Below are 19,858 nucleotides of genomic sequence, written 5' to 3'. Positions count from 1 at the left end.
GGTTGCCGGCCGCCCGCCCCCGTCTGCACGTCGCCAGTTTGGATTTTGTTTTGGCCTCCCGGCTCGCGCCCTGCTTTTTGCGTGACTGCTTCTCGCCGCCGCCTCACTTCATTGGGCGTTAAGTAGTGTTTTAGAGTAGGTATATTGTAACGGTTTTCAGCCCGCACTCGTTGCGGCAACCAGTTTCTGCAAGCGTGCTGCCATACCTTTTCGTGTGTATCGGCCGTGGCACCTCCTTCCAAGTACATACTGCAACTCTACCGTTAAAACCACTTGAGATGAGAGACATCGAGCCGCAAGGTAATGACGCATCTTTCATCTAGACGTGCATGCGCGCACTCCGGGGCTTAGCTGGCGCAGCGTCTGACGCGATCTAAACAGCAATGGAGCTTTTTGGGAGAGCTTGGTGCTTGCAGACGCCAGCGAGCACGGGCAGCACGGCTTGTCGGTTGCTCCAGCCCGAGGGTCGGTACTGACAGTGCCCACAAAGACCTGACAGCTGGGTTGGGATCTGCCTTTAGCACTGCATTGCGCATGACAGGAACGGGCAGAGTCGTGACATGAACAACTGGTGGATCTCATGAATAAGACTGGAGAGATCAGACCGCAGCACGCACTTAGGGCCTCCCAGTTGTGAAACGGCGGCAGAGCCACAAACTAACGGTATCGAGCCACCCTCCACTGCCTTGATTCTCCAGCCACGGAATCGCCCGCTTGCATCTCCGTACAACCCTGCTCCGTACACCATGCCGTGGGGCCTAGCTTTCCCCGGCGTCAAGGGGGGTAACGGCCAGCTGACGGCGGACCCTGGTTACCACCTTGGCACGCGTTAGCTTGCGGTGCAACTCGGGGGCAGTTTAGTCGTTGCAGGCAAGCAGCAGCGGGGAGGCGAGATCCCATCCCGACTGGCTCCCATCCCACCGGCTCCCATCATGCATTTAACGCCGCCCACCACCGGTGCTGCTGCAGGCGGGGGGCTGGAAGCGCCGCTTCTGCAGCCCGCCACGTCGGCCACGTCCTCCGCGGATTTCCGGCACAGCGTATGCACGACCCCGCTCAAAAGCAATTTCTGGGACTGCACCACGAACCTGACGAAGGTCATTCTCGGAGCGGGCATCATGGTGGGTACAGCTGATCCGAGTGAAGAGCAGAGGCGTGGGTGGATGGGTGCGTAGTATGTGACGAAGAGCTTACGGCGTGGAAGTGCACGTTTGGCAGGCCCAAAGCGGTAGTGGTGCGTGGTGGTAAATCTGAGCATTCGTGCATATGCTCCCACTCTGAGCCCTGAGGGCGATTCCTTCGCTGACCTGCAGGCTCTCCCTCGTGCCGTGGCGCTGTTGGGCTGTGGGCTGGGCATCTCGCTGCTTGTACTCGTGGGGTTACTCACACACTTCACAGTGCATGGTGAGTTGATTGCGCACGTGCTGCACTGCTGTGCCACTTCCCAGCGGCCTCGCCTTAGGCTCGCGCTGGGGTAGCCCATGCCCAAACACAGGCGCAGGGTCACAATCCGGGTAAACTGCAACCGCCGTGCAGGCATGGTATTTGCCTCGGAGCGGTGTCGCCGTGACACGTACTCCACGCTTGTTCGAACCGCGCTTGGAGCATTCCCAGAGAAAGTAATGCAGGTGAGGCGCTTAACTAGTCTGCCCGTTCAAACACTTGCCACCTTGAACGCAAACGCTGTAACCCTACGCACTTGCCTCGCGCCCCTTGTTACGCCACTCCGTGCCAGACTACTATGCTAATGGGTTGCCTGGGCTTCGAGGTGGTCTACATTGACATCATCGGTGACCTGCTGCTCGGTACGTGTGTGGAGCGGATGCATGCACGGTGCAAAGTTCTGGCCCAGACTCCGTAATAACCTTACTTGAACTTTGAACTCCAGCAGAACGTATGAGACCGGACTCACGGATCAGACCTGCCGTGTTGCCTAAGTTCAAGAGTCACATGCATTGACGGTCACGCCATGACTTGCCCGCAGGCGATGCCCCCACCTATGACGGCCTCATCACCACCTGGCTGTCCCAGGAGGACAGGTGCGCGCGCGCGTGCGTGCGTACGTGCTGCAGGCCTCCAGTCCGCCAGTCGCCCAGCACTAGAGCGGAGCGCCCATTACAGACGGAGCAGGAAGACCCCAGTGGCGTGCCCTGTGACTACACCCTATGCTTCACTGCTGCCTTCCTCGACCAAACGCAGGCGCTGACAACGCTCATGACTGTGCCGCGATGTGTGTATTGTGCAGGCAGCAGTGGTGGGTTGGGCGGCAGGTGGTGCTGGCGGCGCTGACGGTCGTGGTGCTAGCACCGCTGTCCTCGTTCCGCACAATGGGCCACTTGGGCGCCATCAACCGGGTGGGCCTCGCCTCGCTGGCGGGCTTTGCAGGCGTTACCATTTGGCTGGTGAGGCGGGTTGCATGGGAAGGGAGCTGGAGCTGGAATAAGAAGGACTGGAGGCTGAGCGGTGTGCAGGGCGGCTGCGGGCGAGATGCAAGTGCATGCTGGCTTCCTTACTGCCTCCCGCGCACACAACACCGGCAGCCTTGATTTCTCTCCCGTATGTGTGCACCAACCAGGCTGTAGCTGCCATCACCTCGGGCCGCGCCCACGCGCTGCCCCTAGGCCCCGACCTGCCGACACTTGGTGGCTGCACGGCACAGCGGATTACTGGCGTGCTGGCAGTGGTACCCATCCTACTCACTGCGGTAGGGTGCGGCACTACGAGCAACCCCGCTTGTGTTCCTGTTGGCTCCCCGCACTGAACCTCTGCGTCCCTCACCACATGAGACCACCACGGGCGCTTCCCGATTATACCGGCCCCGCGCCCGTGTGCCCACGCACAGGCCTCCTGCCACCAGTCGGTGCACCCGCTGCGGGCGATGCTGGTGCCGTACAGCCGGCCCCTCCTGGACAAGGTGGTGGCTACCTCCCTCACCCTGGTCACTGTGCTCTTCTCGGTGCGTGCCTAGTATGTGTTTGAAAAGGATTTGCGCATGGGGTGTGCGTGTGGACTGCTTCAGGCAACGTTGTGCGCCGTCAGGTGGCACATCCACCGGTTGGGTTCGGGTGAAGGCGTGATCACGTGCCGACAGCACGTGCTGGTCACGTGTCGTGAAGGGGCAGGCCTGGAGGGGGACGGAAAGCAGGCTGCGGCCACATTATTGGGGCTGTATTGCCCCTGTTATTGTGTCCCGTCAAACCACGATGGATGTCAAATGTTTGGAGTTAATCGTCAACCAGCTAGCAAGATAGGCTCACGCCACCGGCTGTCCTGTACTTGCGCAGGTGGTGTGTCTGTCTGCCTACACGGCGTTCGGCCCCAACGTGCGCGGCAACTTCCTCAACAACCTGTCGCCTGCCGAGCTGGCGCCGCTCATTGGCACCACCGCCGCCAATGTTGTGTCGCTGGCCATCAAGGCCGGGTGAGCAGCGGGGGCGGCTGAGTGCGCAGGGGGCTTGGGGCGCGCGCCATGCATCGTGCCGCAGCAATTGTGACATGTTTTCCTCTCGATCCACGACAATCTCTTCCTGCCCATTTACGCTTGTATCGTGCCCTGTCCATGCCTGCCCCACCTCTCCCGCAGCTACGCTGTATCGCTTGTGGGCTCGGCCATTCTCATCATGTTCCCCCTCAGGCAATCGCTGCTGGTGCGTGGGTGGCATGCCTCAGCAGGCGGCTTGGTGGGACCTTCTGTCGGGCAGGATCTTGTTGCACACGTGCGCAACCAGCCTGCAGGGGAACCCTTAATTTAACCTGCAGCGCTGACCCGTCATCAACCTGCAGCGCTGCTGACCCGTCATCACCCTCTGCAATTGCAGGAGCTGCTGGTGCCGAAAGCCGTGTCGCACGGGGCAAAGCCCGTGTCCATGTGGCTTTTCCTGCCGTGCACGTACTTCCTGCTTGCTGGGTCGTACGTCATCGCCGTGTATGTGCCGTCCATCTGGGACGTCATCTCCTTCGTCGGCTCTGTGGGGTGTACCATCGTGTAAGTCCTGTATGGGTAGGGGTACGGGCATCGCACCATCTATCACACGGTCAACTGTTCCAGTGGCAAGACGGGGTCGAGCGCAAGACAGCCCATGCGCGCTTAGCGCTTGCCGTTTCACAACTAGCGAGCTATACATCCCCACAGGCGCCTCTACGCCATCTGCCTTCATAGCCTACAGCACCGTGACGCTTAAACCTAACACACCTCGCCACGCCCACGCTCATGCATGCATACGCCCACCCACATGCAGGGGCTTCATGATCCCTGCGGCACTGCTGCTCAAGTACCAGAACCGGCCCACGCTGACCAGCCGCGTGCAGCGCTTCACCGCCGCACTCGTGTTCCTGCTGGGTCTGGGTCTCTTCCTCAACGTCTTCGTCGGCCTGTACCTGCGCATCACGCAGCCCCAGCCCAGCACCGACCCGTCGTCCTCGGCGGCAGGCGGCGGTCAGGGACTGGACCAGCCGCTGCCGCTGCATGACTGGGTGTGGCGTGCGGCGGCGCGCGCGGCGGGCCCGGGCTCGGATGGCAGCCTAAGGGAGGTGCTGCAATGGGCTGGCTGGGGAGCGTAATAAGCTAAGGCAAAGCTGTGAGCTGATGAAAGCTGTGGCGGGGTTGTGGTGCTGGCGCGCTGGACAAGGGGGGTGATCACGAGTCGTGCGGTCATTGCGGTGTCCTTGCAGGCGGGTGCACATGGATTGCACATGAGGCTATGTATTCAGACATATGGAGGCGGGCTTACAAGAGGGAACGTTCCGAGCGCGTAAGATGAGAGCTGCGTTGGAGATAGCAGGCTTGCTCAGGTGGCCGGTTTTACCGCAGGCACCGAAAGCACAGGATTTGAAACGTGCGTTTACTAGCGTCGACCACGACCATGAGGTAGTAACAGCAGGACCAAGGGTGTTGTGTCAATTCTCAAGGCAATACGGTACTGCGGCGACAGTGTACGCGGTGACGCCAGGTGACGCCATCGCCGCACTCCATTTTTTGTATTTGTGTGGCATGGTAGGTAGAAAACGCTGAGAAGAAGGCAGTTGCGCTGGCCAGTGCCAAGAAGTGGCAGCAATGCTTGCAGAGCAAGTAAGGATGAGCACACGCTCAAGCACCTATGCCCAAACTGCCACCGCGGCATGTATGCGACCATGAGCACACCTCTGACCGCAAGTGGCGAAGGTCTGTGCGCGTTCGGTGGTACGTGGGAGACAGCAGGACGGACGTTCCGCTTTGATGGATGGGAGGAGGGGACGGATGGATGGGGTAGGCAAAGACAGATGAGCCAGTGCGGACTGTTGCAGGGAGAGTTTGGACGTGCTGTCCGGAGCACTGGAGCAGAGAAGCCAGCGGTCAGAGGTCTCAAACCGTGAACGGCAATGGGGGGGTTCTGTGCGCTGTTCGGTGGTACATGGGAGACAGGAAGGACGTTATGGGAGATGGGCTTGGGCATGTGGTGCAAATACTTGTAGTAACAAAAGCTACAAACATAAATATCATGCGACTGCCTGAACACCGACTCCTGGATTCAATGCATGGGGGTTGTGTTTGACACGCCGAGTGTTCTCCGTCAATACCGAACCCAGTCAAGTTCAGACGCTTCGTTCAGGACCGACAAACCCATGGCTCAGGCCCGTTTGTCAAGAGTGCAGCAGGGACAGATCCTGCCAATGTGCTGAGTAGAATAGGTTGAATGTGCATCAAGCGGATTAGCGGCCACACGGCGCCTAGCTTCGCCAACCGAAGCTACATGACAGGGCGCATCGGCTGCTGACAAATGGATGATTGGGATCCCGCGGGTCGATGATTAGGATCCGACTAGGCGCTGACAAGGATGTAAGTTGGATCTAAGTTCGTTTGGGCATAAGTTGGTGACGATTACGTAATGTGACGCGGATCCTGCCAGGACTCGCCATGGCGAAGGGCGGTCCAAAGACATGTGTCAGTTACGTGTAGTTTCAGCCGTACGGCAGTGCATGGGCACTGGGGTACTTAAGCCGTTCGAGTGGCACTAAATAATACTCCGGGTGCTCCGTTCAGATCGGGCCTTTCCCGTGTCAGTTGGGTTCCGCGTGTAATTGTGGCGTGTCAGCTTTTGCCTGTGCCCCTGTGTCTCGGTCAGCCGTAGTGCGACCCACAGCCAGCCCGGCAGCTACAGCCCTTACAGCGCTAACCTTCCCCCTTTGGGTTCCTACGCAGGTGTCAGCCCTGCAGCCTCCAGCTTCCCTGCCTGTCAGCCTGTGCCGTTGTGGCAGCGACAGCGCTCTGGTTTCCCTGCCTGTCAGCCTGTGCCGTTGTGGCAGCGACAGCGTTACGGTTTCCCTGCCTTCCCTGTACTGAATCCGTCAGCCTTACAGCCCAGCCCACGTATCAGCTTTCCGCCTGCCTGCTATCTCGATCTCAATCACCTCCGGGTCTTACCGTCTCGGTACCGCGCAACCAACTAACCTTCCCTGCCTGCAGTCTCGATTCCCTCCAGGCAATCCCTCTCTCTTCCCCCCACGCAGACCAGTGGTCAGAGCACTCAGGGTGTCCTCATACACGCTGGGTGTACCGTTGGCGCACTCAAACCGACCCTAGGGCAGCCCGGTCAACCCCTGTATCACAGCCAGCACCGCCGAGGGAATAGAGGGCGTAGTCGCGAAAATTTTTGACATGGCTTGTGTATGGGGGTGCCGCGCTTAGCTGCCACAGGCAGTTGCGCTGGTATTGCACCAAAGCCGGTCCGTAACACTATCTGACTCGACCGTAGGCGGGCCGTAGCCGAGGCTGATTAGCCAGGCACGCAAGGTGCGTGGCGAAGCTGGCTTATCAGTGCCTGCGTAGTTGGGGACTTGGGGTGGAAATGGAAGCAGTGTGCGCATGGACAAGTACTGCTCGCGCCTGTACCGCTTGCTTTTCCGGTGTGATGCTTGACGTCCTTGTCAGCTGTGATGCTTGACGTGATCACCTGCAGCAGAAATGGTGTTGATTCAAGGTGGTGGAGTCAATGCGGGCGAGGGCGACCAGTGGGTACGTGCCTCGTTAACATCGCAAATGGTTTTGCAGGATTGCGGAAACTATTAAATTCTTACTAGCTCTTTTGCAGTGTATGCAACATTGAACAAAATGACCAAGCCAAACGTTGTTCCGCTCGCGGTCGCTGCGGCCTTTGGTGCTGGCCTGGCCATTTGCTCCAAGTATGTCCTGAAACTGCACAAGAAGAAGGCTCTGCGCGTTCTCATCACGGGCGCGGCTGGTGAGCTGTCAAGGCGTGCAACTGCAAACGTGACGCTAGGACTGAGTTTGCTGGCGCTTCTAGGCAGCGGCTAGGTGTGCACGAAAGCTGACCAGCGATCTTTGAGGACCTGGTGCGACGTCCGGGTGTCGAAGTCTTGTGCAACACTCCCGATCGACAAACTCCCACTGATGACCCACCGACCATTGCCCACCAAGAAATTGTTGCAACCCCATGGCATAGGTCAAATTGGCTATGCTCTGGCGCCCCAGGTGGCTGTCGGCTCCATGCTGGGGGCTGACCAGCCCATCATCCTGCACCTGCTGGATGTGGAGCCCGCGAAGAACGCGCTCGAGGGCTTGCGCATGGAGCTAGTGGATGGCGCTTACCCCCTGCTGGAGGGTGAGAGCAGGGGCCAGTCACTGCGTGGGTTGGAGGCGGTGCCCTGAGGGCCCTGTGGGGCGACACTCATCCTTCCCTGTCATGCAGGCCCCTGCACGCCTCCCTGCTGTCTCCGCCCTTAAAGCCTTGCATCACTGCCCACTCCATCACGCCGGGCTGGCCGCACTCCCAATCCGTGTCATCGCGCCCGCCGTGCATGAAATTACGTCTTTCTCCGCCGCATGCATAGGCGTGCTGACATTCACGGACGTGGCCGCGGCGTGCAAGGACGTGGACGTGGCGGTGATGGTGGGCGGCTACCCGCGCAAGGCGGGCGAGGAGCGCAAGGACGTCATGGCCAAGAACGTGTCCATCTACCAGCAGCAGGCCAGCGCGCTGGAGGCAAACGCCAGCAAGGACGTCAAGGTGCGTGCGGAGGAGCTGAGGAGCAGGACTGGGGAAGGGTGCACGCACTACCGGGGCGCGCGAAGGACATCGGCACAGATTTCTTGGCATCGTGGCGGTGGTGCATGTGGTATGTGTGCTCGGGCAGCGACGTGGTCCTGCATGCAAACCAACCGCCACGCTGCGCCATCCCGCAGGTGGTGGTGGTGGCCAACCCCGCCAACACCAACGCGCTCATCCTGGCGGAGAACGCGCCGTCCATCCCGCGTGAGAACATCACCTGCCTCACACGCCTGGACCACAACCGCGCGCTGGGCCAGGTGCGGGCGGCAGCCGAGGACTGGGGCGGGGAGGGCGGTGAAGGCGGAGTCGATGCTGCCGGGTGGGCATACAGCATATGAAAAGGTGGCCATGGTGCGGCTGACCTTCATGCTTGAGATGCGCGGGTGCTTTGCATGCCAATGATCGGGGGAGGGCGGTGCTCACGTGCGCATGCGGGTGGTCCCCGCAGGTGGCTGAGCGCACCGGCAGCCACGTGGGCATTGTGAAGAACGTTATCATCTGGGGCAACCACAGCTCCACGCAGTACCCCGACGTCAACCACGGCACAGTGGGCGGCAAGCCCATCCGCTCCGCAGTTAACGACGACACCTGGCTCAACGGCGACTTCATCACCACCGTGCAGCAGCGCGGCGCGGCGATCATCAAGGTGGGCGGGGCTGGAGGGTGGGAAGGGGTGCGGGGAAAGGACCATGCACAGCCAATGCTGCACGGGCGTGGCAGCAGCCTCGAGCGTGGATGGCAGGTCTGAGGGGGCGTGAACGGCCGGCACCACAGGTTCGAGCCTTTAACTTCTTTGACCTGCTGTCATTACCTCCCAGGCTCGCGGCCTGTCGTCGGCGCTGTCCGCCGCCAACGCCGTGTGCAACCACGTGCGCGACTGGGTCCGCGGCACGCCCGGCGGCAGCTGGACGTCCATGGGCGTGGTTAGTGACGGCTCCTACGGCGTGCAGCGCGGCCTGGTGTACTCCTACCCCGTCACCTGCGCGGGCGGCAAGTGGAAGGTGGTTCAGGGTGAGTCGCTGCGTTCGGGGGCGGCTGCGAGGGTGTTTGGCTTGTCGGCACGTCACCTCTGTGGCAAGGTTTTTCACGCGGGGTAGGAGAAGTTGCATGCTCGTGCTCGCGGCTTCAGGCGCTCGCTGCGCACATCCGCGGACCTGTTGAACCCCCCACGAGCATGCGACGTCTTAAAGCTAGCCTAGTCAGCAATGCCTGCGATACGGTATCATGATTTGACGCCCTCCTTCCCCCGCGGCGCAGGTCTACCCATCGACGGCCCCTCGCGCGAGCGCCTGCGTGTGACCGAGGCGGAGCTGGTGGAGGAGCGCGACCTGGCGCTGCAGTGTCTGGCGGAGAAGAAGTAGAGGGCTGAGTAGGAGTCAGAGGAGGGCAGCGAGGGCAAGGCGGGGAAGGCGTCAGAAGGCATGGGGCCACAGCGCATGGTGAAGCGCTGAGCAGCCGGGCGCTCCCTGGTGCCGCGAGAGAGCCAGCTTTGGCCGCTGGGGAAGTGACCGGGTGTTAGGATGAGCTAGCATTGACACCGACAGAACGCGGGTGATGAGCGCGCTGGAGTTGCAAGGTTGAGTCGTGGACGTTAATAGTCTAATGGACGATTGATGCCTGGGGTCGGGTGTGCCGGGTTGGACAGGCGGGCTCGCGTGGATGCGGATAGGTAGCACGGAGTAGAGACATTGCTGTGCCGGGGCAGGGCCGGGGCTACAAGAGTTGATTGTCGTTAGACACGGTCATGGCGACAGGTGACTCCGCAGCTACTGCCGATTTCTTAGCATAATGCATACAACGCGCAGAAAGGGCTCGTATGCAACACTTGAAAGATTTATCATCGTTTGCGGCCCATGGTTACGGCTTGGGTTACGGCCCCGTGGTTGGCCATCCGAGGCTTTCGCCGATGCCGCCTTCCATGCGCAGGTCCAACCTCCGACGGGAGACCATTTAGAACCAAACCTGTTACTGTGCAAAGTCTGGCTCACAGCATCCGGGCCTATGATTGGCAGCAATTGGAGCTTCGCCACTGGTGTGGCCCCCCAACTCCTCAAGTGTGTACCAGAGGCGGCAGCTTTGCCTAGTTGTGCACGGATGCCCCTTCCTCTTGCAGCCCAGGAATGGTGCACCAGCAGGAACAAACATACCCCACCGGGATCGAGGGCGCAACGGCATATCGACTGGGTGTTTTTATTGCATGTCGTCATTTGTGTCATATCGCACCTTTGCAAGGCACGATGCGCACGATGTGCATGGTGGTTCACGCTACCAGCTGCGCCGCACCGTCACACACACGCACCATGTACATGACATAGCCCCGCCCCCCTGCAAAATCACCGCCACACGCATCTTTCCACTCCACGACACCATACGACTCATACGGCACACCTTTGCAAACCTGTCAACATCATCAGCGCATCTAAGTCGCTACAAGCCATGCATTCGTTTACTTTAGTACAGCTTGACCGAGTACTGCATTGGGCGCTGCACCGTGGCCACCGCCTGCTCCAACAGCCGCTTGTTGAGCAACCGCTCCTGCTCCGACATGAAGATGTCATCCGTCTTGGCGCGCTCCGCCACCGCCGCCGCCTGACCCGCCACAAAGCGCTTGGTGGCAGTGGCGCGCTCGCGCATGCCCGCCATCTGGCGCTCCGCCGCCTCCTTCTCCGCCAGCACCCGCTGCTCAGCCGCCGCCTGCGAAACAAGTGAGGCACCGGGCGTCAGCTTTGTTTAGGTTAGGTGTGCGGGGAGCCCAGCCCATGAGCCCGTATCAGATCGGACCAGCAGGCGGCACAAACCCCCTGTTCCCTGCCGCCCGCGCCCTTGCTGATGGATAGCGCAGATACGACACCCAGCACGCCAGACCTCGGCACTCACCCGCTCGCGCGCCTCCGCCTCCCGCTCCACCGCCAGCTTCTCCGCTTTGGCCCGCTTCAGCGCCTCATTGCCCGACACCAGGTCGCTCTTCAGCCGCGCCTTGCGCTCTGCCTCAGCTGCCGCACGCTCCGCCTCGCGTTGCGCCGCCGCGCGCTCGGCCTCGGCAATGAGCCGCTCCTCGCGCTCCAGGCGGTCGCGCCGGTCGTCCACCGCCTTCTGGCCCACACCGCGCGCGCGCGCCTGGATCATGTCATGGAATGACTTCATGTTGCGATCGCGTGCACGATCTTGCGCCTCGGCCATCCTGCAGAGCAAAACAAGGGGATTGGGGTTTTAGGCACGGGTTTTAGGGTCCAAGTAAATTCGGCCGCGAAAGACGGCAGAAGGGGAACAGGGGGGAGGCCGAGGAGGAGCCGACAAGTCTCGCTGTAGGCAGGGCACCAGCCGCGCGCATAAGGTTTACCGCGATGTGGCCCCGACTCACTCGATCATGCGCTTGGTGGTCTCAGCGTCCGCCACCCGCTGAGCTGCCTCCGCCGCCTTCCGCGCTACCAGCCGCGCCTCATTGTCGGCCATTGTCTTCGCCGCCTGCTCCTTCAGCTCTGCCGCCTTGCGCGCCGCCGCCTGCCGGTCCGCCTCCAGCTGGGCCTGTGCCGCAGCCACCAGCTTCGCCTCCTCCTCGCGCTTACGAGACAGTGCCGCCTCGCGCTGCACCCGCGTCTCAGCTAGCTGCAACACGAAACACACCAAAAGACAGGCCCAGCCGCATGAATGTCAATTCAATGCTTCAAGCGCGTTGTTGAACTCAATCTGATCGGACATTAGCTGTGCACACCCCGTCCAGCGTAACCAGCGTGAAACCCGAGGTATGCCAAGCCTATCCCCCCGAGCTCACCATGGCCTCACGGTCAGTGCGCAGCCGCGTTAGCGCCGCCCGCTGCTCCTCAGCTCGCTGCCGCTCCTCCGCCTGGTGCGCCGCCACAGTCGCCAGCAGCTCCACCCGCTCAGCAGCCTTCGCCGTCTCAGCCGCCAACTGCAACGAAGATACATATACTTCGAGCCTCGGCCTATAGCATCGCGTGCGGTACTAGCGTGCCTTCAGCAGCAACTGGCTGTTTTGCCCCAAGCGTCATCATTTTACTCCTGAGGATACGCCACCCACCTTGGCTTGCGCCAGCATGCCCACTTGTGTGTCCAGGATCGCGCGCTGTGTCTGCTGCACCGCCTTCTGGGACCGCAGCCTGGCGTCCTTCTCGTTGAGGTACAGGTTCACTGCAGGAACACAACAAACAAGCAGTGTTCCGCTAGTAAAGGGTGCCGGCAAGGTAAGATTCTGCATCACACGGGTCGTGAAAATCATTGCTGCCTCTGTTCTATGTGTATCCACTTTTTCCACATATTTCCGCAGTGCCCACCCAAGATAGCACACCCATTTGGGAGTGCATCCATGTGCAAGGTACACACAGAGTAGCCCGCCCCAGCAAAGGTGGACCTGCGGCCACCACTCACCCTCGAGTGTGTCTAGTAGCGCCCACTCGCTGTTGGCCACATTGCCTCGCCGCTCGCCAGCGGCGGCGCACACCGGCATCTGCTCTGCCGTGGGCATGAACACGGTGCGCACCTCGCCCTGGCCCGCCATCTGAGACGTCCTCTGGAGCGCTTCCATGGCCGCACGCTGGTGTTTCGTGACGCTGCGTGTTCGTCCAGAGCTCAGGCGTGTAGAGAACTCTTTCTTTTCGGGCACAGTGCTTGGCCCGAAGTACTCTGGTTGAATGCTTTTATGCGTGTCAAGCGCTGTGTCCCTGAAGATGGCCGGGGCGCGCGCGTGCTGGCTCTGCGGGCACAAGGGAAGGGTTTACCTCAGAAGTGGGTTGACGCTCAACTGCGGGCAATATGGTACGGTAGGCAACACGGTATGTGTCTCGGGCCCGGGTCAGAGATAGGAGCTGTGAAAGCACAAGGGTACGTGGCGACTTGACTAACACTCTTGCAGGAGGCACAACCTAGTGTGTGTGTGGTTGCAAGCTCGTGCGCACAATCTTTGCGTGCCTTTCCTCCCTCTTGGAAACCTGAGGCCCGGGCCAGGGTGTCCCTTATAACGCCAACAACCTGACCCGCCCGTTTCCCTGCACACCAGGGTGCGCGTGTGAGGCTCTCGGTTCAGGCAGCCCATAGGCTGAGCGATTTCGCCTGCCCACACCACCAGCGCGTGCACCTACCCGCCCTTTCGCTTCCTCCATCGCCTTGATGGTCATCAGCTTCTCGCGTGCAGGGGAAGGCATGGCTGGCGCTGGGCGCCGCAGGCCCCTGGAACGAGCAACCGATTTATATTCCTTTATTAATTCAACACCGCATTGGACGTCAGGTTTTAGGTTTGTGCACGGGCACGCAGTGCAAGTGATATTATGAGCTGCTTGCTTTCAGCGGTAGACCGCCATCGAAGGGACGACGATGTCAGGCACTCGGTGTAGCGATGTAGGTCGCTCTTACCTTTAGATTAAGTCAAGTAACCTGCAGAAGGCTAGACGGTAGCGAGCTCTACAAGTCTGCGTGCCACAGAGCTCGGCTCCTGTCTCGACCCAGTCGCAGTTCCAATCACAGCTGGTGACTTTACTATTGCCCAACTATTTCGGTAAGTGAATGTAGAACCTCGCGTGCTGGGTTGTCAGGACGAAGGCGCGTTGCATTTGGAAAGTCGTTCGGCCTTAACTTGTGTATGCTAAAACAATGTTGCTGTATATGGCAGTGATAGGTTTTGTGTGTGTATGGAGGAAGATAAGGAGCCCGCGCGCAACGTTTCAGGCATGTACCCGCATGGCCTTAGACAACGGCTCGGCCGCTCAATCGGCGTACTGCCGCCTGCCCCCCCCCTGCCCTGACTGACTGCCACAAACCCCTACCTGACCTTCCATTATGACACCAAATTGCTGTCTGGTAGCTTACCAGGTATGTGATGGCAGTGAGAGGCTCGGCGGCCCGCCCCAGCTCCCCCCCTCTGCTCCTCCCCTGAACCCCCCGCATACATGCCGCCGCTCCCGCCCCGGCATAACCATTGCGTAAACGGGGACCAAACACTCTGTGGAAGGTTGAAAGCTGGGCTGTACAATTTGTTGCACCATTTGCTGTGCGGTGCTCGCCGAGGGGGCGGATGGGGCCGATTTCGCCCTACAGCACCTCCCCGCGCGAAACCTGCGAAGCAAACCGGCCATTCACTTTGCAAGTATTACATAATTAATCGAATTTGATTTCTATGTGCCTTGGATAAATACATGGAATGGCGACACGGCGGCCCGACCCAGAGACTTCCACGGTGGCGACCGCGGCCAGCCCACATGGGTATGACGCCGGTCTGAGGAGGGGCGAAAAGGTGTCCACACGTGTTTCTCCGCGCTCGCGCAGATTTAGACACCCCGTTTCGGGAATTAGCTTATATAACCTATACTGATACTAAAGTTCGGCTCCCGTCGCATTTTGCGAGGGTGGCTGTCGGCACATTTCGCGAGGCATGCTTTCACCAGAGTCGCACTGTAAAGCCCCGGACCCTCAAAGTAGTCTTATAAAGTATAGTATAGTCGACGGCAATCTAACTTGACGTCAAACCGGGCTGTCTGCCAGAGCTTGTAGAGCATGTTGACCGCGACATCACCAAAGCGATCGCAAACAAGATATTTCGGGTGTACATAGTGTGTACATAATACATGCTAAACACCGGCAGCTAAATTGGAGGTCGGCCTGACGACCGTGTCCGACCGTGCCAAGCAGGGCGGAACGCATCCCCCGGACGCCAAGCGACATAGCGCATGCATGGAATGTTGTACAAAAAGCCCCACGTGCGCCGCCGGACCTGCTGCCGGGAGGACAAGTCTGTACAACATTCCCTGCAGAAGTTATAGCCCCTGCCGTTTGACCCCTCTCCCAGACCGGCGTCATACCCGTGTGCGGCCAGCCGTCCTGAGCATAAATGTTTTAACGTCATAGAGCTTCGAAACAGTCCGCGGTCGTCTCTACCATGTGCAACAAGAAAACCTTTGAGAAGATCTTCAGCCGCGCGTACAGTGCGCTGGCGCACGAAGACGTCTCGACAATCTCTACAGTGCTTTTTTCCTGGCCTTCTGCTGTTGCGATGGGCGGCAGCGTTATCGCGGTGCCAGGAAAAAACATTTTAGAGATTGTCGAGACGTCTTCGTGCGCCAGCGCACTGTACGCGCGGCTGAAGATCTTCTGACCCAGGCGTTCACCGCGCTGCAGCTCCGGTCCGTAAGCTGCAGCTGGCTAACGCTGTGGAGAACAGCAGCTGACGGACCGGAAGGTTGCTGAGATGGAGAACAGGTTTAACGCTGTGGAGAACAAGGTGGAAGCGCTGAAGGGCGTGAACTGGCGTGAACACTCGCAGGGGAGCTGAGGGCAGCCACTGCACGCCTCCCTCCCCAGCCGCGTCCACCATGCATGGTATTGCGGTATTATCTGCGTGCGTGTTGCGCGGCGGTGATGTGTATATTGCGGTGTATTGCGGGGACCCTCGGGGACGATGGGGATTGGGGACAGGGGCGTGCTGGGCGATCCACGGTGGAACTTGGCTGACCGCTTCTGGTTCTTCGCTGCATTATCATTTATCCTTATACACATAAGGGCTAGCTCTCTAATAGAAACCGCGGGCTGGTAGGCAAAGAAGCTTCATACTTTCATACTTGGACACTCCCTCCTTATTACATCGCTATCATACGCTTTGGTCACTAAAGACTCCGCTACATACGAAAAATCAAAATGAACATAAAACCAGTCACTGGAATGTGGTCGACTGGCTTTTGCGACTGCTGTGCGGAGCCCGGCGGCTGCGGCACTTGCTTTTATACATGCTGTTGCCCAGTAAGCGCTTGACCAGGGTGGCGACCAAGGGAGGGGGCTGGCGCCGCGCCGACGACAATCGACTAGTCGGAGCGGGGGTGGGGCCGTGCAAGGCAGCATCAGTGTAACACCCCAAGCACAACGACCAGGAGGGCGTGTAGTATCGCCCATGCCAAAACAAAGAGGGTTGCATAGACCAGGAAGAAAGCAGATATGGGTGTTCATGGACGCAGGCGGCCGGGGTCTGTAGAGCGTAGGACCACATGGGACGTGCACCATTACAGGTACCCCATGGCAGTGGCACATGAGTGAGATGACACCTAACAACAGGGCCTGGAGCGGCCTGACATGCGGCATGCTGTCCAGGAAACCACAAAGCAGGCGGGAAACAAGAACAAAACAGCAATGCAAGGGCTGGAATGGTCTGAAAGGGGCAGCCGGCAGGAGGGCGTGTGCGCGTGCGTGGCGGGGGGAGGTGAGGCCCTGGGCGGACGCGGCCCTGGCGGTCTCTGTGTTGCGGCAGCATCGGCACCAATGTCCAAACCGCCAATCTGCGTGGTTGAGCCCTCGCGCGCTGGGAACTCTGGGCTACTCTAACGCCGGGCGCTCTGATGCTACTATCGCTGCCATCGCCACCGGAGTGGGCCTCTGCCGTTATCAGCCGCCCTTCTGCGCTGGCCACAAACACAAACGCTGTGCTTTCATATCTTAGGGACTCAGCAGGGGACTCAGCAGGGACTCAGCAGGTTCAGGTTTAGGTTCAGGTTCAGGTTCAGGTTCAGGTTCAGGTTAGGCCGGGAGGCGGGTGCAGGTCCCAATGTGTCATCAAGGGCGATGGATGCAAGGCTGATCACCGCTCCATTGCGCCCTGAGCCTTGACACCCCACACCTCATCACCTCATTCCACACTCTGCCGTGCAGTGCTGCCAGTACGGCCAAAACGTGGCGCGTATGCCCGCCGACATGGTCTGCTGCGGCGGCAGCTGCTACGGTGCCTGCTGCTGCTACTTCATGATGCACCTCATTGGCTGCCCCTGCCTGCTGCACATGAACACGCGGAGCTGGGTCCGCGTCAAGTACGGCATCCCAGGTCAGTCCAGCCGTCCAGGTAGCGTTGTCGGTATGCGATACTGTACCTTCACTGGGTTTGACCCAACGCCCTTGCAAGTTCCCGCCGACGTCATTTTAGAGCAAGCGGAGGTTGCATTAAGGCTGTCTGACATGTGCGCCCCGGCGCCCATGTGTCCGCCTGCTGCAGGCGACTGCTGCCAGGACTGCATGGCCACCTGGTGCTGCGCGCTGTGCGCCATATGCCAGGAGCACCGCGAGCTCACATGCCGCCTGGTGCAGCAAGGTGGGCTTTGGGGAGGGGGCGTGTGGTGCGTGGTGGTGGGAGTGGTGGAAAGGTGCGTGCGAGGTCGCTGCTTGGCGCCCTGCGTAGGGTGGTGCCAAGTCATGTACCGTATCCGCACCTGGGTGCAGTGGTGAACTCACAGCACACACAAAGCTATGGCCAATGCTTGCTTCGGCAGCGTGCCAAGCCCACTACAACTATAGTGTGTTGCCTACAACTATAGTGTGTTGTCTGCGGCGCGTGCCCTGTACTTGAATATACATAACACTCACTGTCCTACAAATCCACCTGCGCCGACGATGTGCCATGCCGTGCCCAACACGTGCGCAGGCGGTGCGGAGCTCAAGGACAACAAGGTGTCGCCGGCGCCGCAGCAGCAACAGCCGCAAGTGGTCATGATGGCGGCACCGCCCGCGTCTTATCCCGCCGCCTCGCCCTACCCGCCGCCCTACGGCCAGCAGCCACCCCCTGGGTATGGTGCGCCGCAGCCCCAGTACGCCCCGCCACCACCCCAGTACGCGCCGCCGCCGGCGCAGGCCTATCCGCCGCCTGGCTACGGCGCGCCGCCGCCTGCGTATGCGGCGCCGCCACCGGCCTACGGTGCTCCGGCCTACGGCGCCCCAGCCTACGCCGCGGCTCCTCAGCCAGTGCAATACGTGGCAGTGCCCGCGCAAGGGCACCACCACAGGCGGCGGAGCGGCAGCAGCAGTTCCTCGGACGAGGAGTAGGGCTCCGTGGCCTGCGCTTGGCTGCGACCCTGTGTACAGTAACATTTGTTGTTCTCGATGAGGGAATCAGGCGATACGGTAGTTTGTGCAGTTTACTGGAAATGTGTGTGGTTGATTTGATTCACACTCGCTACTGTGTCCGGCGCCATTCTTACTTGATGTGCTCGCATGTGGCTGAGCGTTGTGCCCGCCCTGCAAATGGGGATGTTCGTTCAGGGCTACCTGACTTGGGCTGTTGGAGGGTGTGACGCTTCACGCAACCCTCAATTCAAGCAAGGTTTGTAATGAGGGTCATGATGGCACTGCGAAGCATGTTGACAGAATCTGCCTGCATTGCTCTGCATAAGAGCTTACCCTGTGCTTGGTGTGTCGGTTTGCGCTGGGCGGCTGGGGTACCGTAATGCGAATGTCTATGTGGAATGGACAGCGGCGAAATGACGCCACGCACGGCAGTAATAAATTGTGATACGCGCAACAGGTTGACAGGTGGGAGAGTTGAGGGCAGAGAGCCACCCCGCCATGTCTGGCACGTGTACTGCAGTGCAAACGTGCAGTCCAGCTTACAGGTGTTCCGAGCGCACTGATGGGTCAGTTGTGGTTTGCCATGCAGGGGTGCACACCGCAGTGCGTTTGTCGATGTCTCATTCAGTGACGTTCGCACGAAAAGCAAGACTGAGAAAGCTGGAGAAGAGACCGGTACCGCCACCAGGAGTGCCTGATCCTCAAAGCTTTGATAGATGGGCCAGGTGGCAAACGCCATGGGCGTGACAGGACGAATCCCCGCCATGAGGGGTTTCGGGAGATGAGGTCACCCCAAACACACGTTCGCAACTTGCCCAGTCGTCCGAGGCACACTGACAAGATATGTGGTTCCCCTCGCATGGGAAAAGTGGGCTGCGCCTCCAGTCTGAGGCCTCAAGCGTCTACCTCATCTCCTGGACATAGCCGGGGTCGGTTCGCACAGGCACGGCCCACCATGCGTCCAGCCAAGTCCCGCTGTCAAGCACAAGCACAACCAGCAATCAACCAAACAGCAGGATAGCCCCTAGACATACTGCGCGGTGCTATGCTCGCCAGCAAAGACCTTAAACAGACACCGGCCGCCGGCCTCAACCTGCGCGCCGGCGCCGCTTCTTGGGCGACGCCGCGCTGTCCTCCTCCACGTGGCCTTGCTCGCCCCCTCCGCTACGCGCATGCTCGCCGCAACTGCTGGGCCCAGGGCCGCTGCCGCCGCCAGGCCCTGTGCCGCTGCGGCTGCTGCTGCCGCTGCTGCTGCTGGGTCTCTTGTAACCAATGCAATCTGCTGCTGCCGCTGCTGCTGGTGGGGCCAGGCCCTCCACCACCACCATCACCGCCGCCGCCACCGCGCAGGGCCGCAGGCCGCGCTCTACCAAGCAGCATCTCCATCAGCACGTGCCGCATGTTCGTCACAGAATTGGCGTCACAGCCCTGCCCTGCAAAGAAGGCACGCAAATATCGTGCGCCCCTGCTGCCCAGTCCATACTACCTTCGGCTTCGGCTTGGCTTCGACTCATGTGCGTAACACTATGAAGGTCGGCAGCCAACCTGCCGGGGGCGGGTGTTGTTTCTCTGGGTCGAAGATGGCCCCTCGCGGCGTGGGTACGGCGTGCCCCCGCTTGTCGGGCTGTCCCTTCACTTGTAATCCGCATCCATACTACCCCAACAATGTCAGATTGCTGATTGGCAGTGGTGCTTGCCGCATCGCGGCACTGCATGAGTGCGCGCGCTGCACCCATTACGGCGCATCGCGCAGCGGGCAGTGGTAAACCTAGCCGCCAAATTGTGAACAACTGGTGACGGCGGTGACGCTGCTGGCGATGCGGGCGGCGGGGGAGGTGGAAGAGAACGCAGGTGCGCGCCCGGCGCAGCGCTGCGAACGGCGGCAGCAGAATAAATGGCGGCAGCATCGCCGGCGCTGCCGCTGCAGCTGCTGTGCAGCAGGGCGGCGGCACATATGGCTAGATAGCGACAGTTTGCACATGCCGTCC

At 60.4% G+C, this 19,858-nt stretch overlaps 5 protein-coding genes across 5 annotated transcripts; 4 read left to right on the top strand and 1 right to left on the bottom strand.

The window, feature by feature from the left end:
* The first annotated feature begins 138 nt into the window (after positions 1-138).
* CHLRE_02g145750v5 (uncharacterized protein) lies at positions 139-6,069 on the top strand. The gene is made up of 13 exons (XM_001694833.2): positions 139-300; positions 970-1,121; positions 1,314-1,404; positions 1,537-1,628; positions 1,736-1,805; positions 1,985-2,039; positions 2,246-2,402; positions 2,576-2,704; positions 2,843-2,956; positions 3,285-3,421; positions 3,584-3,647; positions 3,819-3,985; positions 4,239-6,069. Exons 1-13 carry the CDS (start codon positions 279-281, stop codon positions 4,558-4,560), a joined length of 1,572 nt encoding a protein of 523 aa, XP_001694885.1. The 5' UTR covers positions 139-278; the 3' UTR covers positions 4,561-6,069.
* A 972-nt stretch (positions 6,070-7,041) lies between these two features.
* Positions 7,042-10,018, top strand: CHLRE_02g145800v5 (uncharacterized protein). The gene is made up of 7 exons (XM_043060308.1): positions 7,042-7,217; positions 7,440-7,598; positions 7,828-8,003; positions 8,180-8,302; positions 8,494-8,691; positions 8,864-9,056; positions 9,303-10,018. The coding sequence occupies exons 1-7, from the start codon at positions 7,088-7,090 to the stop codon at positions 9,404-9,406; spliced, it is 1,083 nt and encodes a 360-aa protein (XP_042927723.1). The 5' UTR covers positions 7,042-7,087; the 3' UTR covers positions 9,407-10,018.
* A 2-nt stretch (positions 10,019-10,020) lies between these two features.
* Positions 10,021-13,694, bottom strand: CHLRE_02g145850v5 (uncharacterized protein). The gene is made up of 8 exons (XM_001694952.2): positions 13,413-13,694; positions 13,142-13,229; positions 12,432-12,756; positions 12,085-12,194; positions 11,818-11,955; positions 11,407-11,651; positions 10,923-11,226; positions 10,021-10,739 (listed from the first exon to the last, which is right to left on the bottom strand). Exons 2-8 carry the CDS (start codon positions 13,202-13,204, stop codon positions 10,497-10,499), a joined length of 1,428 nt encoding a protein of 475 aa, XP_001695004.1. The 5' UTR covers positions 13,205-13,229; positions 13,413-13,694; the 3' UTR covers positions 10,021-10,496.
* A 1,138-nt stretch (positions 13,695-14,832) lies between these two features.
* Positions 14,833-15,498, top strand: CHLRE_02g145902v5 (uncharacterized protein). Its single transcript, XM_043060309.1, has one exon. The coding sequence runs from the start codon at positions 14,932-14,934 to the stop codon at positions 15,145-15,147; it is 216 nt and encodes a 71-aa protein (XP_042927722.1). The 5' UTR covers positions 14,833-14,931; the 3' UTR covers positions 15,148-15,498.
* A 47-nt stretch (positions 15,499-15,545) lies between these two features.
* Positions 15,546-18,718, top strand: CHLRE_02g145900v5 (uncharacterized protein). The gene is made up of 4 exons (XM_001694835.2): positions 15,546-15,788; positions 16,689-16,857; positions 17,026-17,121; positions 17,452-18,718. Exons 1-4 carry the CDS (start codon positions 15,687-15,689, stop codon positions 17,847-17,849), a joined length of 765 nt encoding a protein of 254 aa, XP_001694887.1. The 5' UTR covers positions 15,546-15,686; the 3' UTR covers positions 17,850-18,718.
* The last annotated feature ends 1,140 nt before the right edge of the window (positions 18,719-19,858 follow it).

This window comes from Chlamydomonas reinhardtii, chromosome 2, assembly GCF_000002595.2.
Source record: "Chlamydomonas reinhardtii strain CC-503 cw92 mt+ chromosome 2, whole genome shotgun sequence".
In the NCBI taxonomy this organism is placed as follows: Eukaryota; Viridiplantae; Chlorophyta; class Chlorophyceae; order Chlamydomonadales; family Chlamydomonadaceae; genus Chlamydomonas; species Chlamydomonas reinhardtii.
This window is presented reverse-complemented; position numbering and strand designations above follow the sequence as displayed.

Excerpts from the sequence above, each read along its gene's own strand:
- CHLRE_02g145750v5 (XM_001694833.2), top strand. The coding sequence starts at position 279 with ATGAGAGACATCGAGCCGCAAG. Across the intron at positions 1,806-1,984 it reads CATCGGTGACCTGCTGCTCG|GCGATGCCCCCACCTATGAC; the intron begins GTACGTGTGTGG and ends ACTTGCCCGCAG. Across the intron at positions 3,648-3,818 it reads CCCTCAGGCAATCGCTGCTG|GAGCTGCTGGTGCCGAAAGC; the intron begins GTGCGTGGGTGG and ends CTGCAATTGCAG.
- CHLRE_02g145850v5 (XM_001694952.2), bottom strand. The coding sequence starts at position 13,204 with ATGCCTTCCCCTGCACGCGAGAAGCTGATGACCATCAAGGCGATGGAG. Across the intron at positions 11,956-12,084 it reads GCATGCTGGCGCAAGCCAAG|TTGGCGGCTGAGACGGCGAA; the intron begins GTGGGTGGCGTA and ends TCTTCGTTGCAG. Across the intron at positions 11,227-11,406 it reads ACCACCAAGCGCATGATCGA|GATGGCCGAGGCGCAAGATC; the intron begins GTGAGTCGGGGC and ends TTTGCTCTGCAG.
- CHLRE_02g145800v5 (XM_043060308.1), top strand. The coding sequence starts at position 7,088 with ATGACCAAGCCAAACGTTGTTCCGCTCGCGGTCGCTGCGGCCTTTGGT. Across the intron at positions 8,303-8,493 it reads ACAACCGCGCGCTGGGCCAG|GTGGCTGAGCGCACCGGCAG; the intron begins GTGCGGGCGGCA and ends TGGTCCCCGCAG. Across the intron at positions 9,057-9,302 it reads CAAGTGGAAGGTGGTTCAGG|GTCTACCCATCGACGGCCCC; the intron begins GTGAGTCGCTGC and ends CCCGCGGCGCAG.
- CHLRE_02g145900v5 (XM_001694835.2), top strand. The coding sequence starts at position 15,687 with ATGAACATAAAACCAGTCACTGGAATGTGGTCGACTGGCTTTTGCGAC. Across the intron at positions 15,789-16,688 it reads TTTATACATGCTGTTGCCCA|TGCTGCCAGTACGGCCAAAA; the intron begins GTAAGCGCTTGA and ends TCTGCCGTGCAG. Across the intron at positions 17,122-17,451 it reads ATGCCGCCTGGTGCAGCAAG|GCGGTGCGGAGCTCAAGGAC; the intron begins GTGGGCTTTGGG and ends ACACGTGCGCAG.
- CHLRE_02g145902v5 (XM_043060309.1), top strand. The coding sequence starts at position 14,932 with ATGTGCAACAAGAAAACCTTTGAGAAGATCTTCAGCCGCGCGTACAGT.